This window comes from Tyto alba, unplaced genomic scaffold, assembly GCF_018691265.1.
Source record: "Tyto alba isolate M040663 unplaced genomic scaffold, T.alba_DEE_v4.0 Super-Scaffold_27, whole genome shotgun sequence".
NCBI lineage: Eukaryota > Metazoa > Chordata > Aves > Strigiformes > Tytonidae > Tyto > Tyto alba.
In genome coordinates, this window is record NW_024881301.1 from 22,890,813 (window position 1) to 22,904,643 (window position 13,831).

The 13,831-nt window shown below is 38.3% G+C and overlaps 1 protein-coding gene across 6 annotated transcripts in view; it reads left to right on the forward strand.

Moving 5' to 3' along the window:
- INVS (inversin) overlaps nucleotides 1-13,831 on the forward strand; it is a 99,960-nt gene that overhangs the window by 75,763 nt on the left and 10,366 nt on the right. For all 6 annotated transcript variants that reach the window (XM_042798118.1, XM_033004312.2, XM_033004311.2 and 3 more), the window contains 2 exons: nucleotides 8,162-8,463; nucleotides 12,349-13,156. In XM_042798118.1, the coding sequence (XP_042654052.1) occupies nucleotides 8,162-8,463; nucleotides 12,349-13,156 (1,110 nt within the window). The remainder of the gene's footprint in view (nucleotides 1-8,161; nucleotides 8,464-12,348; nucleotides 13,157-13,831) is intronic.

Genomic DNA, 13,831 nt, shown 5'->3' on the forward strand with positions numbered 1-13,831 from the left:
GCCTTACACTCTGTATGATGATAAAAAGTCTTGGAAAACATCTGTCACTCTAAGGTAATGGAAATAATTATTGACCTATCAATTCTGATATCAGTTTTGAAAATAATAAGTATATGAAGGAAAAATAAAACAGGAAAAGCCTGGTTTAATAAGGCTTAACTTAGTGTTTCACAGAGGAGGTTGTGCTTTTCTAGTAAACTGGATTTTATTTGCAACTTCTGTCTTGACAGTATCATTCTCTGCATTTTTATCTTCTGCTCTTGAATTTAGAGTTACAATGAAGTCTTTATATTAGATTATAGATAACTAATATATGCAGTACAAATAGTTATTTGTAAGATGTGTAGTTTCTCCGTGAGTTTCTACCCTACTTAAATTAGGTAATCGTAGCAAAGAGTCAAAATTCTAAAATCAGAAGGTACATAAATGATCATCAAAATACTCCGCTTGCTTGGGCTTTATCCTTAAGATTCATAATATGAAGAACAAATTAGCACATGGTTTCTCTTGAAGAAATCTGATTCTGGAATTAAAAACCGTAACAGTCTAAAAAGATTTCTGCATTATTTTGTAGTATTATTTGTGTAAAGAAAGATGGTATGAATAAACACACAACACAATTATTGCACCTAGAGGTATTTTTGTTGCATCCATGTACCACAGACAAAGTCAGCTGCGCTCTGCTTTATTTCAAATTCAGCACTTTGATATTCTACATAACTGGCCAGTCTAACCTTCACTGGGTTTGAATGCTACTACTATACTGGTTAATAATCATTAATACTCAGTAAGAACCAAAGCTAGAAATATCAGATAACTAATCTCTCGCTCACATGTTTAGATCCTAAAGTTGTAACTTGCAACCCTCCTACTATTTGCCTTTTCTGCTGAAGTCAGTAGAAGTCAAACCCATGCATGGAGAAGCTGCCTTTGAAAAGAACCCAAATATCTTTATGTATTTCTTTTTAATTTGGAGAACTCTGCTTCTTGCTTTGTGGTCACAACTGACTTTACTAAATGAGGTAATTTTATTCTTTGTGATGACAGTAATTTTTAGAAGAATCTGTGATACCCCATCTAGGAGGTTAAATAAAATAGGATTGCTTCATGGAAATTTGGGGGTGTTTTATAATTGTTTTCCTTTGTGAGTTTCTGATGTACTTTCTGAGACTTACTAAGCTGTTGTTGATTTGTTTGAAAACAATAGAAACAAAGTCTGTGTACCAAATACCATAAAAAAGAGAATTAAAATACAATTTGATTATACAAGCAAATCAAGTTGTCACATAACAAATTTTATTTAATTGCAATGTTATGATCTGTAATAAACTGGAGGGGACATTATGTTGTCATCATTTTGCATACCCATCTGTGCATTCCACAGCTAAAATTGGCCATGGTATTGCTACATACAAAAAATTAATATCCCTACTGATGTTTAAAAATCTGCTGTCCAGATAAAAGTAGACATTATGCAGGAATCCCAAATGATGGTGAACTAGAATGAACACCCCCCCCAACTATTTCAGTGTATATATTTAAAACTTGCTTCCTAATATATTATTTTAGAGTCTCACTAATATAAATCATTCCTAAGTCTGCATGTTTTTAATTAATCTGTTCTTTTTTTTTTTTTTTTTTTTTTTCCTAAACAAAAAGTTAACTAACATCTCATACCTGTATTATTTTCTGGTAAAGTTACACTCTCTGTATTTAATGCCTGCAAAATATTTCTGCATGAACATATTCTCCCACGTTGAAGAAACCTATATCAAAGAAATAGCAATTTATAAAATGAAGATTGATGCAGACCAAAACCAACATGCATACTATTCCGTCATTGAGCAAAGAGATGTAATGGGAGACTAATTTCGGTAAGCAGGGAAGCCATGACAGCTCAAATGCAAAAAAGCAGTATACAGGAGGTGGAAGCAGGGACAGGCTGCAAAGGAAGAGTGTAAAAACATTGCTTGGGCATATAGGGATGGTGTCAGAAAAGCCAAAACTGAAATGGAGTTGAGTCTTTCAAGGGATGTCACAGGTAATGAGGTGAGCTTCTGCCTCTATGTTAATAGTAAAAGGCTGAGCAAGGAAAATGGGGACCCGTTGCTGAATGGTGCGATTTATTTAGTGACAGCAGGTACAGCTGTGGCAGAAGTACTCAATGCCTTCTTTTCCTCAGACTTCACCAAGAAGGTTTGCTAGGCCTCTGTGCTTAGAGAAGTGGTTCAAGGTGGAGAACTGCCAGCTGTGAACGAAGATTAAGTCAGGGATCACTTGAGAGAACTCAGCCCAGACAAGTCCATTGGGACCGGATGGGTTGCATCTGAGGGTGCTGAGAGGACTGACTGATACCTTTAAAAGGCCACTTTCCAACATCTTTGAAAGACCACAGGGGCCAGGGAAGGTCCTTAATGGATGGAGGAAAGCAAATGTTACATCCACCTTCAAAAGGGCCAAAAGAACAATCTGAGGAGCTGCAGACCGGTTGGCCTCCCTTTGGTCCCTAAGAGACTTATAACTGACATAAGTTGAAATGAGAGATTTTGACTGTAAATAAAGAGAAAATTTTTCACTCTTGGGACAATTGAGCAGTGGAACAGGTTGCTCAAAGAGGTTGTACAGCCTCTATCCTTAGAGGTTTTCAAGACCCAACTGGATAAAACCCTGAGCAACCTGGTCTGACCCCATAGTTGGCCCTTTTTTGAGCAGAACGTTGGCCTTGATGACTTCCTGAGATTCTTTCCAATATGTGTTACCTTATGATCCTATGATCTTTTGGAAGAGGGCAGTGTTGATGGGGATGTATGAGCATTAAATGTTTTAACAGCCATAAATGTGTCAATATAGTAGGTGGTCTTCTTTGGTGGGAGTGAAGGTTATTAATAAGTGGGATGGAGAACCTGGCAAGAGGGAAGCATTGTTTTAGGAGAGTAGCACAGAGGCAGTCTGGGAAGGAGGCATTTAAAAAACAGTCAAAACACATACAGGTAAAATGGTGGACTGTTAAAACTTTGTAAAGAGGCTTTTGTTTTACTTTTTACAAAGCCAGGTCTTTAGGAAAATAATATCTAAGGGTTTAAAGCATATTCAGAGAAAACTGATGTCCAATGTGTTGGGTTTTGAAAGGTCTGCAGAACTCATTCATCACATGTTCACTCTGAATTTCTCAGAAGTTCCTGAATCAATACTTCTGGTTTTACTGTCTTCTTGATTTCATTCTGACCAGTTGGAGGAAGCTAACTGAGATTGTGGCTGTGAAAGGGAAGTAGATGAAAGTAAGTTACTCATGATATCTAGAAAGAGAAGCACATCAAGAAAATAAACCAGCGCAATTAAAGAGCCTTCAGTAGATTTAGAAAAATGTTCTAGTGGAAAGAGAGTACAAGCAGATTATGAGGTTCTTCAAAAAAATGGTAGGAAGGCCTGCATGCTGAGAAAAGATAGGGGGTGTAGCAAGAGAGAAAATAACGAGCTCTTCACCAACCTGAAAAGGGAACGCACATAGTGGAATTTTGGCGCAATTACTAAAATTAAGGGAAATAATAACATACGATGATAAAATTAAAAAGGCTGAGGCACAAAAAAAGGACAACTAGCAAGGAATGTGAGGTATCACAATAAATCATTGTAAACAATACACATTGTAAAAGGAAAAGCAAAGAGTTGGTCCACAGGTGGTGCTAAGGCGGCTGAAGTGTTCTGTGTCTGGTTTTGCTTTAGTCTTCCTTAAATGCTGAATGATGCCCATTAGCAAATGGAATTCACACTAGTAACGAAGGGCAGCGATGCAGTCTGAAATACTGAAACAACAGTTTAGAGACTGATTGGATGAGTGAGATGCTTTCAGATCAGCTTAGCCTGACAAAGTTCATCCTGAGGTGTTTAGAAAACTGAGTCATACAACCTTAAAATGGTTACCCTTAAAACCTTTAGGAGGACCAGTGGGATTGGAAAATTCACAAAATGAGCAAAGTGTCTGCATTCTCAGAGGGGAAGAGGAGGAATCAGGAGATCTATAAACTTCAGTCCCAAGAACCACAGAATTGTTGAGATTGGAAAGGACCTTGAGATCATCTCGTCCATCCCTGCCCCTGCTCAGAGTCAGCTAGAGCATCTTGCCCAGGACCATGTCCAGTCAGGTTTTTTAATATCTGTGCAAATGGAGACTCCACAACCCGTTTGGGCAACCTGTTTCAGTGTTTGACCATCCTCACAGTAAAAAAAAAAAGCATTTCCTTGCATACAGATAGAATTTCATGAGCTTTAATTTATGCTTATCGCCTGCTGTTGTGTCAGTGGGTGCTACTGAGAACAGTCTGGCTCCATCTTCTTCATTCCCTCCCATCAGGTATTTATAGACATAGGTGAGATTCCCTCCTGAGCCTTCTCTTGTCCAGACTGAATAGTCCCAGCTCTCTCAGCCTCTTCTCATATGATAGATGCTTCAGTCTCTTAAGCTTCTCCATGGCCTTTCACTGGATTCATTACAGTAACTCCATAGCTTTCTTATCCTGGAATGAGTAATTAAACTTCTGTGTTACCTGGAACATAACAAAGCAAGAAGTAACGGCTGGTCTGAATTTGCTAAGAACAAGTTATATGTCCGTATGAGCGCAGGCTGAGAGAGTTGGGGTTGTTCAGCCTGGAGAAGAGGAGGCTCCGGGGAGACCTGACAGCGGCCTGCCAGTGCTTAAAGGGGGCCTGCAGGAACAGTGGGGACTCTTTATCAGGGAGTGTAATGATAGGACAAGGGGTAACAGGTTTAAACTGAAAGAGAGTAGATTTAGATTAGATGATAGGAAGAAATTCTTCCCTGTGCGGGTGGTGAGGCCCTGGCCCAGGGTGCCCAGAGCAGCTGTGGGTGCCCCCTCCCTGGAAGGGTTCAGGGCCAGGTTGGACGGGGCTGGGAGCCCCCTGGGCTGGGGGAAGGGGGCCCTGCCCGGGGCAGGAGGGGTGGGACTGGGTGATCTTTAAGGTCCTTTCCAAACCCAAACAATTCTATGATTCTGTGATACCAAACCAACTCAATTTTCTTTTGTGACAGTATAACAAGTTTTGTGGCCATGGAGAAACAGTAGCTGTCATTCAGACTTGCCTGAAGTTTTAATACTTTCTCATGTGCCATTCTCATTAGCAACGCAGGTCAATGTAGCATGAATTAAACTACTATTAGATGGGTGAAAACTGCTTGGAAGAACATATACGAAGAGTAGTTCTTAATGGTTCAACTTTAACCTGGAAGTGTATATTTCACATAAATCCATCCCGAATCTGATACTATGCAGTATTTTCATTTACAAAGTAAAATGTTAAATTTTAAAATAGCACCAAGATGCGGAAGACTGTAAGCACGTTTAAGATTAAATTAGAAATCAGAATTGTGTTAAGATATATATGAGAAATGACGGAGTTAAAAAATAGGTAGCTCTGTGCATTTGGGAAGACCAATGAACAGAGAATCAACTGGACAGAAATTAACTGTCATCTTAGCATTTTTATTAAGGACTATGTGTTAAAAGGTTGTAGTAGATCAGAAGCTGAGAATATCGTGAGTCAACAGTGTCATGCTTTTAAAAACAAACTTCATGCTAGATTGTATAGCAAGAGGTGACAGTTTATACAGTGTGAAATATAACTCCTCTTGGTCCAGATAAAGCTTTAGCAGTAAAAGGAGCATACTTGTTACAATTTTTAAATTTTTTAATTTAAAAAAATATATTAACTTTTTTTAATCTGTTATGATTTCTAAGGTAACTTTTTTTTTGCAAGGATAATTTTAAAAATGCTTTCCAGGCACATGGGCATGTTCTAAATTTAAAACGTCCTCCATGGAGTAGATACAAAAAGCAAAGTGTTCTTAACAGAATAGAAAAGGATTGGATTCATTTTATTAGGATCAAAGATTCAAAGCATCTTCATGTCTTCACAAATGCATAAGGCTGAAACTGTTCCTATCCATCTGCTAAAGGCTCAATTTCCATTCTCTCACTTCTGTAATGAAATACAGATTTATGACCATTCAGGGCAAAAGTCTGTTGCAATTATATGGAAATGGTTGTCCTGCCAGCTGTTATCACTATTGAGCTGTAGTTGTCTAACTTTAGAGCCCAAATTTGGATCCTGCTGAGTCACCAGAACCTCCTGAGAATGGCTGAGAGCCCTTAAGTTAAGAACTTGTCTACTTCCTTTACTTGTTCATGAAACCTAGTCTGTCAGCTTAAACAGCAGTAAAACTTAGGAGTTTTTATTTCTAAGATATCCTTCCTTGTAATACAAACTGAATTTCTGACTAAATAAAGAAAAACACAAGGGGAGGTTCATAAGTATTCAGGAATCTGTTCATCAACTAAGCCCTACTGTGACAGTTAGGATGATGTCTATGAATAGGAAGCTTTGAAATCCCTTCCATTTATTAATTAGTTGAATCTGAAAAATTAGCACACAAGACCTTTTTAAAAACATCCCGTTTTACTTCTTCTCAGTTTCTGGTCCTGTGTCATTTCAATAACTTTACAATTGGTATGTTGCTGAAGTTAATGTTTTAAGTCAATCTGCTCATCCAAAGAGTGCAGGCCGCTCTGGCTTAATTGTATATCACACAACCCCTCTCACGCGTTCTTTTTTAATACCTTGAATGGAGGATACTGGTAACAGGCTGCTTGATTCTTGTGAAGAAAAGGAAATGACTATTCTGTGAATAGTAAGATCTGATGTATCAGCTTAAACGGCAGAGTACTGGTGGTGCGATCCATACCGTACACCACGCAGACGTCCCCACATAGTCTGGTTGTGGAATGCCGATATTATTTGAAACTAGCCACTTTTTTTTTTTTTTTTTTTTCCATGCCAGAGGGAATACTGAACCTCTGGCTGCCAGGAGTGTATTTTTTAGATCAATTAGCAGCTTTTCAGGTACAAAGTTCAATCAGCTGCTTCTGCAGAGCGTACTTAATAAAAGAGTACTGACAGATAAAGTTAAGGCTTCTCCCTGGCAGCTCACACCGAAATGACATATACTGGCATTGATACGACTCACAGGAACTGAGGAAGGCATGCTGCATAACTAACCTGTCATATGCTGTGCTGTGAGCTAGTGTGTCAACAGTCTGCAAACTATGTTGTAGCATTGGAAGCAAGCTAAAATATCAGGCAGCTACATGATACGACATTTACCACCTGTCCATTCCAACAGGAAAAGTGTCACTTCATCTTACAACCAGTGCTTAATTTATAAAAACAAATTCAATGGTATGTAGGTATGTAACGTTTGCTATGTGCTATTGGGTTTATTCTGCTCGATAAGAAAAAGAATTTAAAAGCTGAAGTGCAATGATATCCCACTGTATTTCAAAATAGGCTGCAAAGCTTTATTCAACAGATGCGCCTTTCCCAACCTTGTCCAAAATTCTTTTATATCTATGCTATTTAAAAGATGCATGACTTCTTTCATTTTTGAAAACCAAATGTCATAATTGTAATAGCATACTATGTGCATACAAGTTTTTAATTCACATCTTATATTTTCAGTATTTATCATTTCTATAATGTATAATATGTTTATGTAAAAGAATTTAATTATCTACCAATGATAAATATATAGCAGCAAGTTAGTACCAGTAGCCAGCTTGAAGTTGGTTTATAATTGTCTATATTAATTATGATACAGGTAAGTATGAAAAACCATTTTCAAAGAGATGACGTCTTTAATAAAAGCTTTCTGAATTTCAAATGAAATACATTGCATTACTACTTATATTAAAGCATTGTTCATTACTAATTAAAATAGTCATTAGTGTCATATTTCTTGTCTTCTGGGACCCAAATCTTGCTTTTAATTTTTGTATATTTATAAAAAAACTAAATTTCATAGTTTTCCATAAGGTAGTGTTTTAAAATCAGTTTAAACCACTGTAAACTGGATGAGTAGCTGGCTGATAAGTAATTGTTCTTCACTAGGCTATAACTGCAATTCAGTTGTTGTTTTAGATCAAGGTAAGACACTTCGATACGGTAGGTGTCCCTTTCTCAAAAAAAAAGATGTTATAGTCAGGATTTTATTGTGGCAGTGTCAGGTTTCTAGAGAAGAACGTGTTCAAGTTAGATACAAGCTCCCAAGATTTTGTCTTTGTAATTTCTATGGTATTGGCTATAATTACAGGAAACGTGAAGAGGAAAGTAAGAGAAAAGAAGCCAAGCTACAGAAAGGGATGCAGAACGTGGAGCAAAATCGGTTTCGAGTACAGCAGAATCCTGCAAACCGAGAGAAGACTGCCAGCATCTCACAGTTACCTAATAAAACAGTCGATATACAGAATAAGAGACCTCTGCCCCTTAATGCTTCACAAATTCAACCAGGGAGAAACAGTAGAGGTTCACCTAAAGCTTGTCACAACAAAGGGACACCAAAGGAGAGTTGCCTGTCATCAGAGCCTCAGCGCGAAGGTCATAAAAGCAGGCAAGGTTTGTAATCTTTTTAAATTGTCCTGATTATCCTTTTTGTCCGTGTTGGGGGGTGTTTTATATGTAGGACCTGGTTTACTCTTTCTGTCATTTCTTGTTCTCTTATTATTTAAGCAATTCATATAGGAAAGAGTTAGATGCAGATTCTATTACTTGCATGTGTTCTGTCAGCTGAAATAGTCAAAAATACCAGTATCTACAGTGTCTGTAAAAATACCTAAAATATGTGAGAACAGGTTGTTGGTAGTTGTTCTATTCCTTGCACTATTTGGAGAAAATAAGATTAAGGATAGTTGGCATATCTATGGGATTCTTGGAGAATGCTAATGGAGAAATTGTAACTGTTTTTAAGCAATGTTAAAATGAGAGTAATGTTGTTCTAAGTGACATCTCTAGCATACAGAGGGAGATGTTCAGCCAGCTTCATTCTCAGCGACAGGGTTCTCCAATGATCATCAATTTATCATCATTTCTTGACCACTCCTATCTTAGTTTTTGCAGGATAAACAGTCTAATAACATTTCAATCAGTTCTGACTTCAGCTAGTTATAGGAGCCCATAGCTTGATTCTTTCAAACCTGGTCATGTTAAAGCATCTTTGTTTTCATTAGAAGCAAAAATTGGATAAGTAATTTATTTAAGGTAAATTGCAAAAACTCCTTCTCAGACGTGAAATCATTGCTAATTCCTCTGGAAATTCTGCTACTCAGAATATTATAATAATCCAAAGGGAAAGAGAGTCAAAGAGCTGTTCCTACTGAATCATTTTACCTACATTTCTTTAGCTGTTACATGGGAATGTGTCGGTGACCAGAATACTTGACAGTATTGTCATAGTAAAAGCAGACATACATATCTTAGCCCAGTGTACAGTGTGATAACTAAGTAATGATAAGCAGAGGTGTTAAAAATTCTAGCAAGCTTTATCTGTATGTGTATTAACTTTATATTAATTAAAATGTTCAGATGCAAAGTAAAAACCAGTGGTTGCCAACTGAAAAATGGAGAGTTGTAACGAACATAGTGAGGAGAAGTTGATAAGTATTGAAAAAATGGAGCAGAGAAAGAAAGATTTGGGGAGGATTAGAGCAGTGAAGAGAGAAGGACAAAGAAATTATAAAGAAGAACAGCCTTTTCTTTTACTGACTCCTCTATCCATTCTTTGCCAAAATCTTCCATTGGTTATGCCAATGGAAACTGCATTGCATCACTCAGACTCCCACTGTTTCTTGGAACAAATAGAACGGTTTTGACTGAGAGAATGACCTAAGGAAGTAGGTAGTAGGTAGTCCATGGGAAGTGTGGACTGTAGGGTCACACTGACTACAGAGATCACAACTGAATTTGCCAGATTTTCCGCAGAGGATTCTAATATTGGTATTTATGTCTGAAAAACCACATAAATGTTCAGTTGTCTACACCACCCTTCACAGTAACTTAGGGAATTCAAACCAGCAACAAATGCTAGCAGCATGTAGCTCAGACTTTTGATTGAAGGCATCCCTGAAGTTGGAGACTTTCTGAAGTGACTATGCCAGAATAATTTTTCCATGCTCATGGTTTTAAAATCATATGGGCTATTTCCTGGAGATTTTTTTGGTTTTCAGTATATCTTTACAAGCAGAAAAGCAAAAGATAGAATTTTAATTTTAAAGATAAAGTTCATTGCTATTGTGTATTATCTTTCTTCGCCGTGGGTGTTGAGTATGAAGAGAACAAAACTCTTTACTCAAGGTTCTTCTGAAAATACATGATAACATGCCTAATTATTCTACAGCGAGACCAGTTTACCATCACAGATCATAAAGTAAGCCCCCTCTTGCCCAATCCAAAAAGCCTGTGTTTGAAATAAAACGCTATACCATTTTAACATAAGCATTCTATTTTTGTTACTGGAATGATGCCAGGAAGGTTGCCACAGTAAGGATCAAATTATGAAGTCCTTTAATCCGTTCTCATTAGGTATTTTAATCAATCTTCTTGTCACCAAAATTTAATGGACTGCATTGGATGTTTTATTGGAACTAAATATAAATTTAGATCCTGTGGGCTGGCACTTAGAAAGATTTTGAGCAATTGCAAATAGATATTTTGCATCTGCTAACAATATATGAAAATTGTGATTTAGTTGGTGGGTCTATTCTGATCTCCACTCAGAAATCCTCTTTCCTATTCATGTTATCTCATTGCCTTAATTATAGTAACAACATGTAAGTTCTTTCTTGTGCTCTGTACTTGTTGTTGCTTGGTCTTTCCATCTGAAAAAGTTTATTTCAACCTCAGAAAATGATCTAAAATACTTACATGATGTTTCTTTCCATTCCCCAGTCATCTTGTTATTCAGATTAGGATGTTTTGCACATTCCACTTTAATGATTTAAATGTGTTACAGTAAATGCATTCTACAGGCTGTACTTACAAGCTGGGTAGCAGGTTTTGCTGAGTTCAGGATGACAAGGCCATTTTAAAAGACTGTGTTCTTTTTCCTCACAGCTGTAAAAATTAACTTGTTGGGAGATCAAAATAGTGTTGGGAGAGTGCTGGAAATTTAATACGTTTGAACTGACTGTCAGCCCTATACCATCTCTGTTGATGGCACTGGCAGTTTTGTATTTGGCATCATTAAGAGTGGGATTATGCCCACAGAAATCTTGTCTTCAAAAGGCACATTTTTTAAACAGTCTATTCCCCTGGTGTGATGAGAGAAAGAGAGAGAGAACTTCCTTCTTCATTCTGGGAGGTTAAAATAATAGATTAAAAGATAATTCAATTAATAATATATTAAAATAGATAAAAACAATAGATTTTTTTTTCCCTATCCCAGATCATACAGGGCCAGTTACCCACATGACAATCATGTATAAATTAGAGTAACCTCTCTGCCCATATGGACCTGTCACCATGATAAATCTTCTCTGTTGGAGACATCAGTGATGTTAATCCTGAGTTTCTTCTGTATAATCTGTTAATCTGCCATACTCTGTTATCCAGTCAAGGGAGTATCCTGTAAAAGCGCTACAGTGATGGAAAATGTAGCATGGTTTTACCAGGTTTTGGCTTATCCAGAAGATTTTCTGTGATTCCATTATATCAAAGGTGTCTTTCTCACCTACCCTTTAACACCCTGTCTGTTTGTTACATTTCATCCTGTCTGGTCTATTTTCTCATTCCCCTCTTAGCTTCCTAACAAAGTAGAAGGTGGATGGTAGATGGAGATTCTCAGTTTCGCACTCCAGTCTGGCTTCCTAGTCATCCTCACAAGAGTGTTTAGAAGCAGTTACAACACAGGATTTATTTTCCCACCCTAGGCTTGGAAAAGAAATCTTGCAGCAAGGCAAAAACGGGCGGGACTTCACAGTTTGATTTAGGATGTCCAGGAAAGTACTGAGAAGCCAAGTGCTCTGGGTTTCCTGGGTCAGTGGGTTACCCTGTCAGTCATCGTGTGCCAGGTGGCTAGAGCAGACGTTTAGCAAGTAAGCTTAAAACTGGGAAGGTCTCTTATGGTGTCTTCACTGGAAGAAGCTGGTCTGTTCATGGGGCTGCATTCCTGCACCATGTGGTGAGCTTGTGTCTTTGAAGGAAACAAGTCTTTTCAGGTAGGTGAAGAAATAGTTTCTCCCTGTGACTTTTTTTTTAGGCATCTAACTCAAATGTAATGTGCAAAAGAAAAAATACTTGTAGAATGGTAAGGAAATGAAGAAGTTTGGGACTGTACTCTTACAAGCAGTCATGTCCTCTTCTGATTCTTCCTACTTATACATTTTTTTCCATTTAAGTAAATCCTAGTATGCTTCAAAGGTAACTGAGCAAAAAAAAAAATAGAGACATAAACTATGTTTTGCTGGATCAGAAACTGAACGTTGGTTTCCATTTCTCTGTCTAAAGATTCATTGAGGAAACACATCAAAAGTAAGTCAAGTTGTGTCCATTTCCATTGTGACAAAGCAAAAGAGGGAACAAAAGTTGAAGTGAAACATGAGGTTGCAGCTGCTACGGAACTGCATGGAGAAAAGCACAAGGAGCACACTGCTGAGGCGATAGTTGCTTATGCTCGGAGGAGCAGAAGGCACACTTCTTCTGCTTGTAGGACTGCTAGTGGTGGGGAGAAATTAAGAGATCAAAGTCAGCCTTCATCTGGCAACAAGGACCGTTGTGAAGGAACAGCTGTGCTCTTCTGCAACGTCAGTTGTACCGGTGGAATTGCGAGAAACTCAAAGCAGTGTGAAGCTTCTTCCAAAGGCAAAAGGCATCAGCAGAAATGCAGAAATAAAGAGGTAAATGATGAGCGATGTTCACCAGCTGGCTCTAGTAGACCAGGAAGTGCCAAAACGGTATTTGTAAACACCAGGAATGACAGTGTGCATGCTGTAGAACAAACTAACAAAGTGGGAAATAACAAATTAGGAAAAAAGGCCTCCCCTTCATTGTCTGCTGAGGCAGAACCTACCGGAACTGTGCCAAGAAATCCAGCAGCGTGTTCTGCTCCTGATGACAGTTTGAACTTGGAAAAAACAGGCGTAATTGGATCCAGGAATGCAGATGATCAGTTATGTTCTGTCGCATGGCAAAGTACAAATATTGAACTAATCCCTTTAGAGATTCGAATGCAGATAATAGAAAAAGAAAGAAAAAGAAAAGAGCTGTTCCGGAAGAAGAACTATGCTGCTACAGTTATACAGAGGACTTGGAGAAGGTAAGACTGCTGTTTTAGTAGCTAGAAAAGAGTGAGATACAAGTGGATGTAAATTAAATTAGGCTTGTTGGCAATGTGCTTTATTTGGTCCTTTTGCTTACAACATTCCAGTGCTAAATAAGGAATTTAATAATCTTTCACCAAACAAGTGGGAGTGGGTTCCAGTCGCCTAGAATTACATTAGTAAGTTCATAAAAAGTGCAAGGTAAGTGATGACTTTTAATGATTGGAGAAGTTATTAAACTTATATTTCAAGCACTGATATTTCTTTGGAGTGCCGATCAGGATTTTCCTGAGCCTAGAGTTCACTGCTGTTCCGCTCATTAGCAAACTTGCACATGTGAGGATACAGGGGTTTTCCTGAAAAGGTGGTGAAGTCCTTTGTGCTAGTCCCCGGGGAACCTGCAAGTTTCCTGCAACGGCAGAAGCAGGTCCTAATGACCAACTGCCTGCAGAGCAAGAGCTGAAGGGCAGACACACACACGCACACTCCCCCCTTCTTCTGGGTCATGCTGGAAGCTTTGGCTCCCTCGCAGAGGAATTCAGAGGGGCTGTTTCTACCCGCTCGTGTGCCAGCAGCCAAGTACTCGCTGCCTTCTCAACCCACTCGGCCTCAGGGGGGGAGCAGGCAGCAGGTAGAGCATCAGGGTCTGCTCTCTTTGTCCCGGCATCCAG